This window comes from Egretta garzetta, unplaced genomic scaffold (genome assembly GCF_000687185.1).
Source record: "Egretta garzetta isolate BGI_Z169 unplaced genomic scaffold, ASM68718v1 scaffold35, whole genome shotgun sequence".
Lineage (NCBI taxonomy): Eukaryota > Metazoa > Chordata > Aves > Pelecaniformes > Ardeidae > Egretta > Egretta garzetta.
The window spans coordinates 1,497,674-1,518,068 of record NW_009259730.1 but is presented as its reverse complement, the minus strand read 5'-3'; the positions used below and the strand labels follow the sequence as shown (position 1 = coordinate 1,518,068).

General features: G+C 40.4%; 1 protein-coding gene across 1 annotated transcript in view; it reads right to left on the bottom strand.

Annotated features, from left to right (window-relative positions):
- Nucleotides 1–8,614: 8,614 nt before the first annotated feature.
- Nucleotides 8,615–20,395, bottom strand: part of ASXL3 (ASXL transcriptional regulator 3) — a 159,512-nt gene continuing 147,731 nt past the window's right edge. The window contains exons 12-13 of the mRNA XM_035894956.1: nt 14,989–16,942; nt 8,615–12,295 (exon numbers count right to left, since the gene is read on the bottom strand). Coding sequence (XP_035750849.1) covers nt 8,615–12,295; nt 14,989–16,942 — 5,635 coding nt within the window. The remainder of the gene's footprint in view (nt 12,296–14,988; nt 16,943–20,395) is intronic.

Below are 20,395 nucleotides of genomic sequence, written 5' to 3'. Positions count from 1 at the left end.
ACATGGCTATTTTCACTGCCCTTTCATTTGATTTTAAAGGAAGGGGAAAGACAAATGCATTGCTTCCCCACCCAGATTAATTCTGTCCTAGGTAGCATGACATACTTAACAGACATTAGTGACACCGAATGTATTTCCAGATTACTTTTTGAACTATCCTGCACAGTGAAGAACATAAATCAGACTTGCCTGGCAATGCAAGCAAAGACTTTTAGAATCAGGAAACTAAAGTAAGGCTTTGAAATTCCTATTTTAGGAAACCAAAACAAAGACCCTTAATTTCAAAAATGCTGAGCATACCATAATTTTTAAATTTCCTAACCAGAAATATTGTAAAATACCTCCAAACAGCAATTTTTAAGAACCTAGTCATCAAGTTCTGTAATTTTATACTACCAACTAGCTGTGGATCTGTTTTTCCTTAAATATTTAAATTTCTCTCCCAATTTAGAGCTACAAAAGGTGTTCTTATTATTTTCAATATATAAATTATATAATATTCTTAATATTTGCAATTCTATACAGACACTGAAATTTAAAAAAAATTGGCAGGCTCACAAAAACATAACTAAACTTCTTTCTCACTAGCCTTATGCTGACTCTATCCTTATCCATGCTTCTTTTCAGTGACAGACTGTCTGTGTTGGCTGTGTTTTCCTAATACTCTGAGATCATTTATTTGGACTTGTTGAACTGTAACTGCTCACTCCTGGATGGAACCCAGGACTATGGGCTATTCTGGCTGCTATGGGTCAGCTCCTGCTCTCACATTAAAAAAATCTGAGGCTTGGACTTTTCCACTCAATAACCTGAAGGAAGTCAAGGAACATATGTTAGGATTATCGTATTTTCACAGCTAATTTTATTTTTTTCCCCAAAGACTCCATACCATGGAGTCTTACGCACAATGCATAAGTAAATGAGTGAAGGATGAGGCACTGCACACAAGTCTCTCCACCATCACCCAGATTTGCTCCTTTAAAAGCCAGAAATGCACACAGCAGAAGTAAAGATTCTGTGCGATGGATGTTGGGCTGAGAGTTCACAATCAGAGGCATGAAAAAGGGATTTGCAGGATGGATCTGAGCAGTTGGGAAAGAATCAGAAGCAAGTAAGATGCCTTAGAGCAAGGCCCAGTATTAAAAAAGAAGTATCTCCTTTATGTTAATATCAAGTCACTTATTTACTCAACATAGCAATATTTCCTATTAATAGAAGTCAATTTTCCAATATATTCAGCTTATTTTCAGATGTGTTTTTTATGTCTGGGATCTCAAGCTGTCCTCTGCCCTGGTGGTAGATGCCTGAGGATGCTCAGATACTGGGAGAAAGCTGTCAGATGTTTATTGGAAAGACATGGAGATAAGACTCTGAAGACTGAGCTAAATTCTACGAGAGCAGGACAAAGGACACAGAACAGAAGGGCTTCAGAGAGGTGACCTGTACACAGAAATTCACATTTATCCAGGCTGGCAATAGCTTCCAAAAATTACAGCCCAGATATTCTTCCCCAATGGGCATGTGAAACAGCTGTTGACTTCCCCACTGCTGGTGAGTCAACAGGCACCTCCCACGCAGGGAGCGTGAACTTTCAGTACTTAAAAGTAAAGGCTTGTCATTTAACTGAGCTGTAATAAACCACTCCCGTCAGCCTCTGTCGTGTGTTTGTAGAGCACCAGTGTCCGGGAGTCTGAATCATGTCAACAAATGCTGCTTTCTGTCTATGTCTAGCTCAGTTTCCATGAAGAACAGCCGTACTAACAACGTACTTGGTCTCCACAAGCAGGTACCAGTGGGTATCGATGCCTGTGACTCGTCTGCCTGCCATACCCTGGAAAGCTGTCTCCAAGATGGTGGTGCACAAAGGTATTGCTCTTTGGTGGTCCCTCAGCTGCAAGCCGTGTCATCCGACAAAGGCCAGGCTTGGTACGAGCACATCCTCCGCACACCAAGTGGTGATAATGCCTTCACAATCATTTGTCAAACACCTCGATACAAAGAGCTGTGCTGCTGTCCCTCTTCATCCATGAGTGGCAAAAGAGGAAAAGGGGAAAAAAAATGCCCTGGCTCTGGCCTGGGGAAGAATTTTTTCCGGCACATCAGTACTTCACTTCCATAGACGGCGCAACTCGGAGAGTGCCAAGTGCAGGAAAGGATGATGTGAGCTGCAGGGCATCATTTCTATTGAAAGCCAAGATCCAGGACTGGGATGGGGGTGAAGGCGGGCTTGTTTTCACTACAGCAAAAGCTCCACACTGAAGAAAGGCAAACCCAGAACCCCAGTGTATTCGTGGCTGGTTTCCTCTGTGCTAAGAGACCACAGCAGCGTCTTTTCTCCCGATGCCATCTGCCGGCTGAACAGATATATGGTAAGTCTGGGCTGACCTAAGGAGAGCACACGGACTTAGAAGAAATCACAAGGCTTAACTTACTAATACTTCCAAGATCCTCAGCAAGCACCACAGAAAAGCCAAATATTTTTGAAGATTGAATAAAAATGTGCAGAAATATTTTGCAGATTTTAAAAAGAAAAAAGAAGGAAAAGAACAAAAGTGAGTATTTAGCTAGTATTGATTTAAGAAACTAATTTGAATCCCATTGCTTAGAGGAAAACTTGTGAAAAAAAAACTAGCTTGAAAAGCTATTGCTGTCAGAAGCAGAGCTGGTCCCTGCTTTTGTACAACCCCATGCAAAGACAGATATCTAAGCAGAACTTAACAAGTTAAATCATCAGCATGACAGTACTAGCTGGGGGAGTTTGCCAGGTGGGTATTGGATACGAAAAAAAAGATCCTTGGGTTATCAGCTACATAGGGTGGCACTGTCTGCTTTCTGGATTTGGACAGATTTTGGCAGCAGGGGCTGCCGCTCGCTGCTAACAAGGCCCTTGGATGATTCCACGACTGCAGCAATGATGGCAGGAGGCTGGACATGACGGTATTTAAGAAGCGCTGCCCCAGTATTTCTGAGCAGGCCTATGGAAAAGCTGTTTGCTTGGCCACCCTCTTAACACTTTCACCCTTACCCCCAGTACTCAAAGCTCCCTTTGCAGCGTAAAACGCTGCAAACTTTTTAAAAATTTATTTTGAATAGAATGGCTACTTAATTCCCATTTCAGGAAGGCCTTCCAGACTTCAGCAGATAACTGGTTTGAGGAACACCACTTGGACTGGAGGCCTTTCATGTACCACGGGCATTTAGTTTCTTCTGCTGCAGGGGTGGGAAATGGGGGAGGTGAATGCCTGGATGTGGAGCTGTTAAGCGCATTCTGGACAGGGTTGCAGACGGAGGCAAAGTACTAAATACAGCCGGCATTAACTACGTAAAGCAGTATCAGCACTTTTCATCCACAAACTGTTCTACTTACAACTTAATATACAACACCCAGCTTTATTTTACTAGTATAAGATGATGATTAATACTTGAGTATCAGAAGCCATTCGGACTATGTCTTACATCATCGTCATTTAAAAATCCTTTACAAAGGACCGATTTTCCGCTCACATCTCTGTCTCACCAACCTGTGCATGCAACGGATGTGCACAAGCAGGATCTCCCGCCTAAGGCACTGAACATAAAATAAATAAACAAATGGCAAGTATTATTTTATCTCTTTATTATTTTTTTCAGAATATTTTAATATTGAAGCCCAAGTTGTTATTCTCAAGGGATAGGGAAGGGGAAAAGGAAAGGGAGAAGAGAGAAGTTATGAAGACAAATTATTTTATTTAATTTATGGTTTTGTGAATGGTCATTTCTGTAGGCAACAAAATGTTGTTTTCTTAAAAAAAAAAATAAAACAAACAGCACCATTAAAGAAAGCGTGATCCCTGAATTCTAAACAAAACACTGTCTTGAAATAACAAAAATTGCTAAAATGCTTGTTTCACCCAGTCACATTGGGTGGGGTAACGAAGCGAAGCATAACAGCATTAAACTGTATTTTTTTTCCTGCTGAAACCAACTACACCCCCTTCTGAAGATCCAGAGAACCACTTTCCGAGCTTGTCCTGTGGGAATAATATTTTCTTTGGTAGAGGACTGAAGGAGGGTATTTACTTCACTGAATGCGGAGAAAAAAAATATCTATGCACGCTAGGGATCTCCCCAGTAAATCTGTATTTCTCATGCACGTTAGGTATGAGCGGATTTCACAATGCTGTTATACTGCAGGAGTAACACTGCCCCATAAAGGCATAGAATGGCTAATGTCGAACAGATGTAAACATTCAGAATACTGACAAAAAAAAAACCCAAAAAAACCCCAAACCAAAAACCCATACACACAAAAAACCCTGTACTGAAAATGTGAATCGAGTTAAGTTTCTGTAAAGCAGAAAAAATATTTTACAGCAGTACAAGAGAATTATGGCGACAAAGTAAAGCACTTTTCTTGTAACATTCATGAACAGTACAAATACAACAAAGTTATTCTACGGACTAAATTATTCTTTAACTATCAAATATAGTACAAAGCGAAATATTATGTGCTATAAAAGAAGCAGCTCCTTAAATTAGACTAAAAAATGCTTTTTTTTTCTTTTCGTTGGTTTTACAGTGACAAAGCATGATGACCGAAGACAACAGGATTTCGTAGATTCAGAAACATTTAGCTACACGGGTCCATGATAAATCCACTGAATATTTTGTTGCTTTCCCCCCAGTGTTCTGCAGAGCCACGGAAGGCAAACCGCTGCGCCGCTGCCAGGAGACTGCAGAAGTCATTCAGTGTTCAGAGCAGGGCCGTTCACGTGTGTCAGCTAAAATGATCCCTTTCCGGTGACATTTCTCAGCTCTTCTCGAGTGTTTATCCCGGTACTTCACCACACCTTGGAGAAACTGCTAAACCAGAGGCTACAATAACGATTCTGAAATTGTGCGTGTGTTTATAAGGGGAAGGGGGTGCAGCATAAGGTAATTTTACTTCAGAAATTGCATTATAAAGCACCATATGCACCAGCTTAAAAACTGTGCAATGAATTGCAGGGCCCTGAAAAACCATCTGCACGTTCTGTAGCTTACCCTGACAACATGCACCACCCTCAAGAAGAAAGTCTATAGTACAGAGAATATACCTTTTGCTTTATGGCTCAACCTTTATTTTTGTCTTTTAAATGCTATTTCATGTACTAGACCTCAGCAGACAGATAAATAAAATGCAAACAGGGAGCATCCAGTTCACCATTTCTTAACTATTTGTCTTTAAACGTTATTTCAAAGGGAGTTTCTGCTTGGAAAATTAGTTCGGAACAGAAACACACAAACACACACACTGCAAATGCCCTAACGTTATCTGCATATCTCACAGGTATGCAATTAAAACAATAACGAGGGAGGAAAGAACAAAAGAGTGTTTCTCCCTCTCACCCAAAAGTGCTGCTCCAGGGGTAGGAGTGGGGGAACGATTTTGGAGATTTTAAAAAAAAAAAAAAAAAGGTAAATTATACATGCTGGACATCAGGACACATACGTACGTACACGCAAACACAGAGCAGTGTGTTCTTAAGCGATTCTTTCACCACTTTTCAGTGCATAAACTATTATCACCCCACGGTGCAAACTGCATGGTCATCAGAAAACACAATGACATTGGGCCCGAATCCTGGACAATTAAACTAAAAAAGTAATTCGAAATTAACCTCTAAATGTGATTGTGTTCTTACTGAAGACCAAGGGTCGCTCTCCCCCACACATTTGTGTGATAACCAGAATCCAAGTGAGGTTTTCAGTCACACTAGGATTCAGTCAGGCTCCTGTATCACTGCAGTTGCTTTTGAGTATTTTAATACCCTAAACCCATGATCTGTAACAACACCTCATGACTGTTGCTAACTAATTGGTCAAATTCGTTCCTGGTGCAACTCCAACGACTCAAGAACAAAAGGAGTGGAACTGCACTACGGAAGAGTTTGGTCGATTGTGTAATATAACATAGCACCATCCAGTCTAACGCCATTTTAAATAACATTTTATCATGACCTCACACATGCAAGTTGCAATCCTGATACAAAAATGACAGTATGACATGAATGAGTTACCTACCACGTTAGTCACACTCTTGCCCTTCGAACAAAGTAAAACTATTTTAGTGGCCGGAATTTATTTCTGTATTATGTCAGTCAATACAAGAAGTATTTCAAGATGCAAGTACAAACAAATATTGACTTATGTGCTGTGGACAGGATAACCTGAGCCAGAAACAGGGATTCCCAGCAGGCTTATATAAACATAGGTTATCAGAAGTCTAAGGCTGGTTGCCCTCTTTATTTTAAATAGCAGTATCCTACCTCTACCAAGTATAAATACAATGCAATACAATTCCGATACAAAGGCTCCTCAAATATGAATTTGATATGCATTAACTGACTACACTCATGCTTACTCATGAGTATTTTCCAGTCACTGTTTTGCCAGCAGCTGGCGTAGCACTGAATGCTAATTTTCATGTGGTTGCTTTTAGGTTTTTGCTTGGCTGGCTTATTTTCCTACCAGAAGCCCTGAAAGTGCTGAGAAGCTGTTTCTTAACTCACGTGTCATATTAAGGAGCACTTTTGTATAGAAAAAATATATTGTTGTATCAGCAACAAATTTGTTAGTGTAATTATAAATGGCCTTCGTACCACACAGTGTCAAAAATAATACTGATATGTTGCTAATTACAATAAAAGAGAACATCAAGGTGCACCATAGAGCTTCCTATGACAGGAATGTATGTTGTAGATATTCCAGCTCACTTTTAAGACAATAAATGGCATTTATTGTATTTGTGAAGATGGTCCCACAAGAAAGTAAGTGTGGTTCCTCCATTCAGTAGAACCTCACTAATATGCACCCATGTCAGGGAGACCGCTTACGAACAAGTATGCAAACAAAGATCATATAAAAAAAGTATAGTGTAAAATGTAGTTTACCTTTTATTTCCTAAATATAGTTCTATCATTCACATTAATATTTCAGAATGCAACGGTAAATGCATCATGAAATCCAAGCAGTATGACGTCTCACACATTCTTACGACATTGCTCTCTGAAAATTGTGGAAGGAAAACCAGTTTTCTTGAGCAGACCCTGAGGTCTTTGGATTAGTGAGGTTCTACTGTAACAGTAAAAATAACACTTCTCTCTGATTCTGACATTTGGGCAGACCCGACCACATATTGGCAGATGGATAACTTGCACTCCACATTTTGTGTTCTTGAAGTGGGGGTAAAAAAACCCAAGGTATTTTCATCTCCCCAGCAACTGCATGTGCTTTATCCCTTTATAATATTTTCCCTTCAGGTGAATAGGGCCCCAAAATTATCATTTGTCTTCTCTGCTGTTATGGTGGCTAGCGCATCTGGAATGCAGCTATAGTCCTAAATGTAAATACAGTACTGGATAAATACTGAAGGTTACTTTAAAGATGCAGTATCCCTTTTAAAAATGCCTTTTTGCTTCCAGATTTCTAAAAGGTAGAGTAAGGGGTCTGAATTCCTTTGAGAAAAAAAAAAGTCAGTGTTATAAGTAATTCTGAGAATTACTTTAAATGGCAGAACTCTGAGATGTTATTTAGAGTAACTCATGTAAGAGGAAAAACAACTGATAATCTAATACTCAACCAACACACGATTCGAATTTTTCCTTATTCGTTCATCATAAGAATGCATTATTTTTAGGCCACCGAAAGGCTAAAACATCCAGAACCTATCACATAAGTCTGACCCTACATATATATATATTTGGGACTGACAAACTAAGTGGACAGATTAGAGAGACAAACACAAATGAAGAATATTTGAGTGGGAAACAGGAAGAGAAAACAGGTGTCTAATCCCCAGGAGAGAAGTTACTTTCTCCAGACTCTGCTGAAGCCAACGTGATTCCAGTGTTGGTCCCACTAACTCAGCCCATATACAAATCTTTCTTAAGGAATCAACAAGAAGAGATGATGAGTAAGATTTGAGTTCCAGAGTCCCTGGCAGGCACGTAAGGAAACTCCTCTAATAATAAAAATTCCTCTTTTCTTTTTTTTTTTCCCCGTAGGTGAAGTGACTATATTTTAGCCCTAGATAGTGAAAGTCAATTGAAGACAACAATCCTATCAGCAGAAAAACTGCAAACCGATTTAGAAGCTACAATGGCCGATACCCCCGCACCTTGCCACTACCCCACTCAAAACAGTCGCTACTCAGTGTGTTATTCATTCTGCATAGTTACTCCACTTCTTGCAGTTATTCTTCCACTGACCTCTAACCTGCAGCTTGTAGCAACTAGCAAAAAGTGGAGAAAAAAACGTGCTGCACTTTGTGCAAATAAATAGAAGCTACGAATGACATGCATTAATGCTTTTTTTTTTTTTTTTTTTTAGCGCAGCAAGAGAGCTCAGAGACGCTTCATTAACAAGGCTATCTCTTTTTTTTAAAACTACTTCTACAGGTTTCCTCTTCTTCCTGGAAAATGGCACTCAGGCAAGAATAACTAAATTCTGAAAGCACCTCATGGAAGAAAAAAACAAAACAAAATAATCAATCAACTAATTGCAAACCATTAGTGGCCTAAACCGTCCCAATTTCTCCGTTCCTTTGTCCTGCTCTCCCATGCTGATAAGGGATACTGCATCTTTGATTCGGTTCCTACCGTACAACCAGACAAGCTACACACAGTTTGGAAGGCCCTATGCAGTCATCATGACAGAAGGCTCCGCAGCCTTTGCACACGATCATGGCTTTCAGCCTGCAAGAGCATTTCAGTTCCAGTTCATCAGCATTGCTGCTGTCAGCAAATTTCTGAACCGGGATCTGCGCGTTCTGGTTCGACAGGCCTGTGGCAGTGTTTGAGCCACTTCCTAAAATCCCAATCGATTTCTCAATTGCAGATGCTGCCCTTTTGAAGCTTGTGCTACCGAAGTGTATTGTTGGATAATTTCCACAGACCTGCTGCTGCTGCTGCTGCTGCTGCGGTGGGTGCTGCGTCTGTATTTTCTGAGCAGCAAGTTGGGTAAAAGGCTTCTGTGGCTCAGAAAGTAAATAGGAAGAGAAATCTGCATTTTTTAATGCAAACGCTTTTAACTGTTCTTTCACTTCGTTCTGATCATAGGCGGCTTGTTTCATGCCCAGTTCGCAGCTGCTGCTTAAACCTTCCTCAAAAGAAATAGGTTCAGATTTTATATTGCTACAGATGCTTGCTGGCTGAGGCCAACTAAGTCTTTTAGTGGTTTCCATAGTAACTGTCGGCTGTTTTTGATCGGAGGGGACTTCTGCATTTGGGTGAGGAGGGGGAGGAGGTGGCAGGGGCGGAGGGGGAGGAGGGGGATGCACTAATGTATTAGTCTGCAGAGTTTGAGAGGCACTGGCAATGTCATCACCTTCCTTGATTTGAATGTTAGGGGAAAACACACTTCCTAGCCTCAGCTGGTGAGCTGCTGTAGAAATATTCACTTCTCCCAAGCCCTTCTGTTCCAGGTGTCTGCTAAAAGCAAATGCGTTGCAGCCAGGTGGGCCTTTTGAAGTAGTTTGCAACAAAGCTGCTGTAGGAATGGGGCCTCTTGCAGCCATGGACATTTGGTAAAAATGCTGTCTATGTGAGGTACTAGCTTCTGCGTGAAAGCTGCCATTTTTATCAATGTGAAATAAGCTCTGCTGGAAACTGCACGAAGGCAACGGCCTCTTCTGCTGCTTGATCTCCGGGCTGTGAGCGATTCGGCTCTGAGCGGCGTGTTTGTTCAGCCACTCCTGCTTAAATGGCTGACCATGCCCTAGCTGATTCACGCTGGAACTAATTACACAAGGAGCCACTTTAACATCTGTGTCCATTGACACCTTCCCCGGCTCACATTTAATTTGAGCATGTTCCCCTGCAGTCCTGGCCATCCTCTTTTTCGGATGGTTTTCACGCTTTCTGATCTGCAGCGGGGCTATGCTGCCCGCTATAAATCCTTTACCATCTGGATTAGGCGAGTTGGAAGGATGTTCGACAATATTTCTCTCGGACACTGCTGTTTTACATACTGAGGTAGTTTGCAAAGGCAAGGGAAGCCTGTTAATTTCTAGTTTGGCTCCTGACCTGGGCTGCGGCAGCACTTTCTCTAAAGGCAGATTGCCTTGCAGTAACTGTGTCACTAAGGGATTGTTGGCCTCCACTGACGACAAGCGACAGCCAGAGCCCCCGGCACTGGTAACTCGCTTCAGGGTTTCTGTTGTCAGGGACAGGGAATCTTCCATGGAGTCCGCCATGGATGTCTTGGAGGTCTGCGGCGGCTGCGCGCTCGCGGCTATTTCTGCAGCCTGGGCGGGCATTTCAGGTCCTGTGAAATCCTCAGTGTCCATCCTGAAGCACTTGTCAGACTCGTTAGTCTCCGATTTAACGGGGACAGCGATGCTCGTCAGAAGACTCCTGGACTGCAGCTCTGACATTTGCGCGTAACTGGAAGGTTCGGTTTTGACATGTTTTAAGCAGTTTTGCTCTGCGTATTCCTTATGCTTACCGGAGTTAAGATGGCTGACCACCGGCTGGTCTGTACTCATTGCCTCTTCGTCATGCCAACAAATTCTGTTGTTAGTGTTGTACTGATTGGCACAGGCAGCATCTGCTTCGTTTTTAAATGCGGAAGGACCTCTTAATTGCTCAGCAAAACCTTGGCTGGGAGTAACCACCTCAATTAGTTTATCTTGAGGAGCAAGAGGCACTTCTCGAAGGCTTGAACAACCTGCCTGCAAGTTCTTGCTGTCTTGCTTTGCCGTAATGGTGATAAAGCTGGAACTGTGCTCAAGGCCCTCATTAGAGACCACTTCAGGCCTGCTTATGACAGACACCTGAGGACAGGCTATACTTTGTAAGGCAGCTTCTGTCCTTACGGGTCTGCTCTGCAGGTCAATGCTGTTCTCTGCAGTTTCAATAGAAGAAGAAAGTGACAGGCTGGAATTCAGGTTTGTAGTGTGGTCAACAATGACTTTGCAAGGTATAGACCTATTCATGGCAGTTTGTGTAAAGCTCACTGGCTGAGATTTACCAGGGAGGTCCATTCGGTTTCGTGCTCCAGAGCTTTTTTCTAAGAGATCAGCATTTAATTTAGTAGCGTTATCATAAGAGCTTATTGTCACCATGTTACCAGTAAACATTGAAACGGGCGGCCTTGCAACAGACTCTGCTACTGCAAGGGCCTCACTGCAACTTAAAGCTGACCTAACGGTAGTGTGAATGGAGACCGTGCTTTGCTCGTTACACCCGGTTATGGCTATCTTATCAGAAGAAAATCTGTTGGTAGTCCCCACTGGGGGAATCAGTACAGAACTACCAGAGAGATGATTTGGCAAATTATTTGCAATAGATGAAGCTGGCACAGTGGCATAATGACTGGAGACTGCGTTACTCGCATTGCTACTTGGTATCGGCAACCTTTTGTCATCGATGGCATTTGGTAAGACCGTATTGTCTATGGAGACTGGTACGTTACTGTTATCAATACATTTTGGTCCAACGGCTATGCATGGAGTATCAGCCCCTTGGATGGTTTTCAGCATATTTATATTACAAGCTGAAACTGCTGTGTTTGCACTGTCAACAGACATTAAAACAGAGGATTTATCAACAGAACTTGCAAAAGAAAGTTCTTTAATTGCTCCAGACATAGCAGTGCTGCAAACAGACACAGAGACTGAACTTTTATTATAAAGCACTGGCACACTGTTACTTTCAGTAGAGGTAGATGAAATAATTTTCTCACACAATTGTGGCATAGGTATAGTTTCATCAGAACTGTGCACAGCTATCTCAGTAGCAGTTTCTGGTAATGTAGCTGTGTTAAGTGGCTGCTGCAATAAAGTGGTAGTCTCACGGTGATGAGCAGACTTGTTGCTAGGGGACCTGCAGTTAGGATTAACTATAATGACACCAGTAGAACCTTCAATCTTTGTGTCAGTAGAAGTTGGTATCTCCAGAGATGAGGTACTTTCCTTTGAGCTGAACTGTGATTTTGATTCTTTATTAGTCTGGAGTAAATGAGCTCTGGCTTGATGCTTTGCAAATAGCTTGGCCTTTGTTTGCTCCTTGATGTGTGCCAGTGTTCTTGTCTTCCCACCTTCGCATGGGGTCCCCATTGCTCCAGAGACTATGCTCGCAGCTGCTGCTACGGCTGCTGCAGCTGCAGCTTCTCTTTGGGCTCTTGCTTGCTGAGCTCTTGCTTTGATATCTGCAAGAGTTCTAGCCCCAGTGTTTCTCCCACTGCTGACCGATGTACTTGGGGAAACTCGAGGTTCTGGTTTAGAAACAGGTTGGCTCTTGATGATGAAAGGCGGTCCAATTTTTGAAAGCTGAATCTAAAGGAAGAAAAAAACCAATAATTTTAATGAGATCATCGACTCGCTAAAATCACCAGCTGTCTCTTAAAGGGTCAGAGAAAGGTAATGAAGAGAATTACTGTTCAGTGGAGCTGGACAGAAGAATGCTAAAAATGAATGATATTTACACTTCAGCGTTTTATCATCCTCCGGCATGAATAACTGACACCTGTATTAGCCTACTCATGTCGATCCTTCTGACAGGAAGGAAGACTGAACTGGATGACAAGATGATGCTTATCTGATACAATTTGTCAGCCCTGTTTTATATGCAGTGTATCTAACTGAGAAGATCAACAAGCCTAGTGCAGTGATACTGGAAAAAAGCCTACAACTAAGCTCTTGCTGCAAACGTGTGAAAAAATACTGTTCAGGTAGTGCTTTTGGTCCTTGATCTCCAATGACTAAGGCATCAGGAACAGCCTGTCTTTCTCTTACATACCGGACACCAAATCTTGCCTTTGGATAGGATGTAGCACTGAGCCTGTTTTTCACGTTACACTACAGAGCACTTCAGAATAGTGGTATAAAAGAAGTGAATCACCGAAGGATACACCTTTCCCTTCCTCACCTGCAATTTTAAGAGACTCACTTTAGTACATCCCTGGGATACCTCCTATGCTACTGCATTTCAAAAATGAAATCTTCAAACCTACAAAAATTAAAAATGCAAATACTAAAGTTTTAAATACCTAAAACTTTAAGCAAAATAATACACTATAAAATCACTGGGATTATTAGTATGTTTCCAGTTAGGCACATCCATTTTCAGGATTAGAGATTAAGAGTCCTGGGACCACTTTATAATTCATGCACTCTCTCAGAATACCCAAAGGCTGGCAAAAAACCACTTCAGTTTCTTAGAAGGGACATATGTTTACCAGCTGCCCACAGTAATAGGACTTAGTGGTTAATGCGCTGACTTCTCTTCTGAAAGGAACTGAGAAGAAAACTAGGTAGCATTTGTAGAAAAAGTAGTCATACGGCATGATGGGAAGTGAGAGCCATATAGCAGAATGATTTAGGAGAACTGGGGTTCTTTTTCCTCTTAATTACAAAGGATAGGGGTTTGTTGGTGAGATGACCCAAGAGCCAACTATTTGTTGCACAAAAAACATACTAGATCTGATTGTCCAAAATTATTTTTTGAAATGCTTCCCAATTTTTTAGTATTCTCATTCAGTGGCTGGAGGCATCAGGGAGACTCAGTTCTTGAGGCTGTGCAAGACTGACAGCATCTGGTTTTCCATAAGAGATCAGTGGAAATCAATATTAAGATGGTATTGTAATATAAACAGTTCTATGATTCTATGGTTCTATATAACCATACAACTCTGTGCTGGCTGGAGGGCTGGAATACTTCACTTTCCCTAGCAGTTAAATTTTTGGCTTATAAATAAACACTCATGCCTAATATTGTGAAGCTTTAACATTTACATGAACATACTTTAAAGAATATCATAAACTCACAATTACTTCACATCATTTTGCTTTCTGTTTCAGGACCAACTTTTTTCAGTTTCCACTTTGCATCACCAGAACTGCTAAAGCTCTAAGTGCTTGATTATTTTTATTATTATAGTAATGACCTTTTTTTTATTCCCTAGTGATCTATTTTCTTTTGTGCTTAGACAGTGATTAGAATTTATTAGGCTAGATAGAGACCTTCCAAATATGAAACAGTATCACTAAACTCAGAATGGGCTAACTTCCAATTGCATCATTGCTCATAAAAATAAATTAGCTGAAATATGCTGCCGCACTAGTGATTAAAACAGTTAGCCTATTTGCCCTCCTGGCCATATTAACAATGTTCAGTGATTGCAGCAGTTAAAAATAAATGCAGAAAAGGGTATTTCTGAATAATCAGGAACTAGTATTGCAAAGTCAGTGGCTTAAGTTCAGCATATTTGATCTAAAACTTGGCTGATGTCATCATGTACAAAATTAAAAGGGCCAAAATGATGAACCTAAATATAACTAAAACTATAGATCCCTCTATTAGGAAAAAAAAGCTTTCAACTGGAATTTATTTCTTACATAGCAGAATGATACACATAAAAATGTTTGCTTAGCTGGTGTATCTTTTTTACCTTTTGCTTTGCCATTAACAAAGATACCTATACACATATCAATTAGACACTTCCCACTCACAGACAGGTCTCTGTTTCCAATTAATTCTACAGGGAAATCTTATTCTTCAGCCTACCCCAAGCCCTGGGCTTGCAAAGGGATCTCCAACTACTCTGACTCTAGGTTCTCTTGCTGGTTGTTTTACTTAGTATTGGTTACGGCAGCACTTATTATTCATGCTGCTGGAGAAGTCATCCACAGGAGAACAAGTGGATAATAGAGTTGGGCAATTAGAAAAACAAGTAGCACTGTGTAAATAATGGGGAAGCTCTTGAATTAGATTAAGCCATAGATCCTGGAAAACTTTCCCTCACACAAAAGCAATTTTGTAGCAAAGACCCTGACTGAACAACTATAGGTATATTTATATCAGAAGTAATTTGGCATGGTAGGAATGTAATAGCAAAGCAAAAACATCAGTGCTAACACCCCTCACACCTCTATAGGAAATATACTGTGCACTGTGTCTGCATGCAGTCAGTAGGAGGGAGATAATAAACCTTTAGTTTCCAAGTAAGCCTGTTTATTCATTACTTTACCTTAAGGGGTGGAACTCGGGGTTCTTCTCTGGGTGGCTGATCTTTATCAGATGGACTTGTTGATGAAGCACTACGATTAGGCTGATCATCATCTATTCTAGCTCTCTTCTCTTTGCAGATTCCAAAGCTGTGCTGTTCTGCCGTTTTCCTCTTTGGGATCTCTGGATCTCTACTTTCATTCCTCACTTCAGGAGATTTTGTGGGTTCTAATGACTTGGAAGAATGTGAACTCTCTAGCCGACTTTGGGTGCTGCCTATTAGCTTGTGAGATTTACTTCTGCACACTTCAGAGAATGTAGCTTTCTCTAGAGATGAGGTATATAGTTTATCATGCGGCTTTGATGGAAGCAATTCGATATTTTTGCCAACTGATCCTTCTGGTAAGACAGCTACCTCTGATGGCAAGAGTGTACCTTTCTTGTCACCTCTTTGCTGAATGCTGTGATTTTTAATTTTGATCACCTCTGGAGATGAGTGTTCTGGGATGGATGCAATGTAGGATTTCTCAATTTCGGAATGTGACTTACATGGCTGATGACTGAGGTTTTTGCTTTGGGGCTCTTCCAATACTGAAGAATCAGGTATAATTGTAAGTGGACCAACTTTCATATTTTCAGGGGCACTCTGAAGTTGCTTTGGCTGAACAACAAGATTCTCTTCTTGAACCACCTTAGGAATGGCAGAGCTTTCTTCTTTCAAAGCAGGAAGGGAGTCCTCCAGTAAACATGGCGATTTTCTTTGTTGCAGAATAAGTCTTTCATTGCTTGGGGAATTAGAAACTGGAGATGTCTCTGATGGAAGAGGCAAGCTATTTGCCACAGATGTTTCAGAAGTTAGAAGAACAGAAGATACTGAAGAAGTTTCTGATGTTAAAGGCAAATCAGACATTGGAGATGTCTCTGATGTTAAAGGTAAATTAGAAGCTGGTGATGCCTCTGATGTTAAAGGTAAATTTGACATCAGAGATGCTTCTGAGGTTACAGGTGAGGTGGACATGGGAGAGATTTCTGACATTAAAGGTGTGTGCAAGTTTTCATCACTGGCCTTTTGCTGAATATCCCCTTCAATGTTTTCAGTACTGGACACTTCAGATGAGCAAGCTGTTTCAAGAGATGCTGGAGTACAGGGTTCCTCTGAAGTTGACTGAGTGTCTCCTCCAGGAGAGGCAATACAAACACATGGTCCTTCTGGACTTCCAGAGGAAAAGGAAGTTTCGGAAATACAAGCATTCTCAGATGACTGTTCCTCAGGGTCACTTTGAAGCTCCATATCCACCGCAATGCCTCCACCAGTGAACAAGGAGCCTTCCAGAGCAGCATTTGGCATTTCTGGTGCAATTAGCTCTTTTGCAGACTCAGAATCCTTCTCTGCTGTATCACTGACAGAGTTTGTGGATGAAGCTGATCGTGCTGGTGATACACAATCCTCCAGCTGATCTATCACAACTGACATCTCCTCCTGAGGGCATTCTGACTTCAACTCCACTTTAATTTCGATGTGAGATACAGTATCAGTTACATCATTCATCATGACACAGGACTCAGTGCTGTCTGCAAGCTGTACTGCCTCTGTTTCTTCATTTGTGCCAGCTGGACTTACTGACTCCTCAGAAAACTCTTGTTCTGTTTTATGGTTCTCCTCTTGGCATTCACAAATACTTGTCTCAACCTCTTCAGCAATCTCCTCCTGAATGATTGATTCTTCAGGTATCAGTATATCCTCTGAGTCTGCCGTTAGGTCCTTGACAGGAACCTGTTCCATACTACACAGAGATGGACAATAATCTCTCTCTGGTAAAGGTGGAATTTTAGCGCCTTTCTCTTCTTGGTCCTCGAAGGTTGCTTGCTTAGAAGGACCAGGTGTGCCAGAAGATCCACACAAAGAATTGCTTTCATCTTCATCATTGTTCTGCACTGCAGTGAGTTTCATTGATTCCCCTCTTGACATTCCCAATCTAAATAAAAACACACAAATTAAAAAGGTCTTTTCATCACAGACATGATAAAGGAATAGGATAGTTTTTCTCACCCACATCTTTTATTTACAAAAAGGACATATTATCCAGTTTAAAACAATTGTTTGGTTAAGTGGTGGCTGACTAATTTATAGATGTTTTTATATATTTTGGAAACCTAACTACCCAGATTTTCTTACCAGTGGTAAAAAACCTAAGTATTTTTAAAATAAGTAATCTATTATTCATTATTTAACTATGTGGCACTTCCACGAAACAAAAAAGCAAGCTACACAGGTTTACTCTCTTTAAATTTCTGTCATTTTTGTTTTTGTTTTTTTTTTTAAATACCAGCACAACACTGCAGTACTAATACAGCATGTATTGCAGAGGAAATGCACATCTGTATCTTCTTCCATCAGTAACAGTTCTAAAGGAAATTCCTTTTTTCCTCCTACACCTGTATTTAGGGTCAACACAGATGGTAATATGGCTTAAATGCTGCACTTTAAAGAAAAAGCTGCACCTAAAGCTAGTAAGGCAAAGCATGTGTTTCCATTTTGTAATTTGACAGTAATTTCAAATTTATGATGAAAATCAAAATAACTCCACTTCAGCCTCATTTTACAACTCAAGAGTAAATTACAAAGATCTCAGTTGGCAGCTTGTGTGGTTTTGCTCCATTCTTTCAGCAAACTAAGTACTTCATTTGAGATAAAAACTATTTCTACATAAACAGATTATGTATATACTATTCGTCTGATTTCACTATAATTAAAAAAAGAAGTTTAACATTCTTAAGGAGCTAAAAAGACACATAATCTATGCATTCATTCTCAGGGATGAAGTGCAAAGGAACGATTCTCCTACCTATACTTCTGAAGATTTTCTTACCTTTGGTCCTGAAAATATTAGTTTAAAAAAACTTTTATTACTTCAACAGGATTAAAAAAACACCACCAAACCAACCAAAATTAAACAAAAGCCAAGGGCTGAAAAAAATGTTTATTTTAAAAAATGTCTCTGCTCTGACATCCTCATTTCCTCCTAAGGACAGTGGGAGCACAGGGGTTCAGCATTTTTAGTAAGATTTTGCAAGCAGACTTTGTGCCTCAGTGATTCCATAATAATAGAAAATACACAAAAGCTTGGCTGGAGGCCTTAAAAGAAATTTCATGGTCTTAAGGATCTTCTAATCTAATTAATAGAAGTTTGATCTCTCTTCTCATTTTAATCAGAAAACAAAGAATAATATGGAAATAAGGGAGCATAAAAGATATTCAGAAATCATGGAAGCAAAATAACTTGTCAATGTGCAGCCAGAGGATACAGAGGTCACAAAGGCCCATGTATATGGAAGTACAGAATAAATGCGTAAAACCCCAAAATCTGTGGCTGCGTATTTTAAAAACACTGAACTGATGCATTGCAATGATAGCTGTAAAATGCAAACAAAACCCCTAACCAGCACGGAATTGGTATCCCAAAAAGCACTCTCAGGGTAATTATTAATATTGCCTACCACTAGTAACTTAATATGCACAATATTGTGCCATCAATATGCTGAGGAAGGATCCTCTAGAGGGCAATTCAGAACAGCAAATTTACATCTCCCACACTGAATGCATTTCAGAAAATGTGTCTTTCTTCTACATAGACTATAGGTTCCCTATGTAGTCTAAGTTTAAGTTATAAGTAAAGTTTAGTTTACCTAGGTTTAGGTGAGTAACTTCCTTCCTCTAAAATTCCTTGGGTAAATGAGCAAAAGTTATCGCAGGAAAATGAAGAGGGGAAAGAAATCCACTGCATTACTGAAAACTGAATCTGCAGTCTATTTTGTCTAGCTGGCTTACATCACAAAAAGATATTGTCTGACAGTTATCTTTATGGAATAAAAATCAGCAAAGGAATGAAGGACGGGATAAAGGTGAATGCAACTGTCACACAGACACTACACAAATACACATATTCTAGTAACGTATTGAAGTGGAAGAAGTGTAAGAAAAATGAGATAATGAAGGATTAAGGCCAGCAGAACACATACTGAATCTTAATCAGTTTTTTTTGCAGTATTGGAAATACTATCTTGGAAGAAGATGCTGCAGTGAAGAAGGCGGCTTTCAAAAGGAGAAGGCTCAAAATCAGCGTGTTTATGGCAATCTCAGATTGCAAGATAAACAGCTGATCTGTCTTCTTCCTTAGAGAAAAAGACACCCAAAGTTTGCAAAACAACACAAAAATATGAGGACAGCAGTAAATAGCCACCAGTAAAAGAGCTAAGGACAGGATTGACCTGATAGAAAGTAAGGGCAGTCAGTCATCAAATAAAAAAAACCCTGAACAGCTATTCAAGGATATATGGATGCTGATGTTCTAGCGCTGTAATAAGCAGTACTGGGGAAAATAATAATAACACAAAATTAGGATTAAATCAGCAATAAAATTTAGAGGAGGTCTACCCAAAATTAAGGCTTTGATTCAGTGATCTGGCAGTAGCATCCTGACATGTAACTCTCTCAAGAGCGGGAAAAGAAATAATATATTGAGACAATAGAGTACAACCCTTGCAATCCTGGGGCAACAAGCCAGGAGAAAGTGGATTTCTGGCAACATGCATCAGCTGATCCTAGACAAATGACTGCAGAATGAATTTTTTGTTTTTTAAAGAAAGTCAGAGAGAGGAAAAATGAACAACCATGTGGAAGGGGAAAGTGAACATAAATGGTTGGAAGTAAACTACAACCGACAGTTCCATGGTAAACAGCCTGGGTACAGATAAGAGCAAACACAAGAAACATGATGTGTAGAGCCAACATGGAAGAAGCACTCTAAAGCCCTTGAATGCCATGAACTGGGGAGCGTTTAAAAATGTTTACAAAGATTCTGGATCTATTAATGGTCCTTTGCTAAGTTTAAGGTGAAAACTGAATTTACTTATGGAATATTAAAAGATCAAACTAGCTGATGTCAGAGCAAAAATACCACATTGACTGTAAAGTGAGCAAGCTAGACTGCAAGAGAGTTCCATTTTGCAGGCAGTGCATGGGAGAAACAGCTCGGGAAGCTTTCAAAATCTGCTACTTCAGACAGATCAACATAGTGGAAAAGAGACAAAGCACAGACATACTCAAAGCAAGTTTAAAAACCAAAGTGAAAAAAGGTGAGAGGACTTACACAAGGTGGAAACTATAGCAAAAGCTACCATTCAGTCAGTAAATAATGAGAAAAGAGTAGTTAAATCTGTCCAAGCAGCAAAGAAGTAGAACCTGCCTATGTAACAGCCAGGAAGAAGAATGCAAGTGAAACAACGCAAGCTGGGGAAAGGGCAGGGGGGACCAGATTCAGTACCGTAGTCAAAATGGAAATTATTTGCAATGTGACATTTTGCATAACAAAATTGATGTCAGGAACCTATCAACCCAAATGACATGTATCGCTGCAGACTGAGTAATT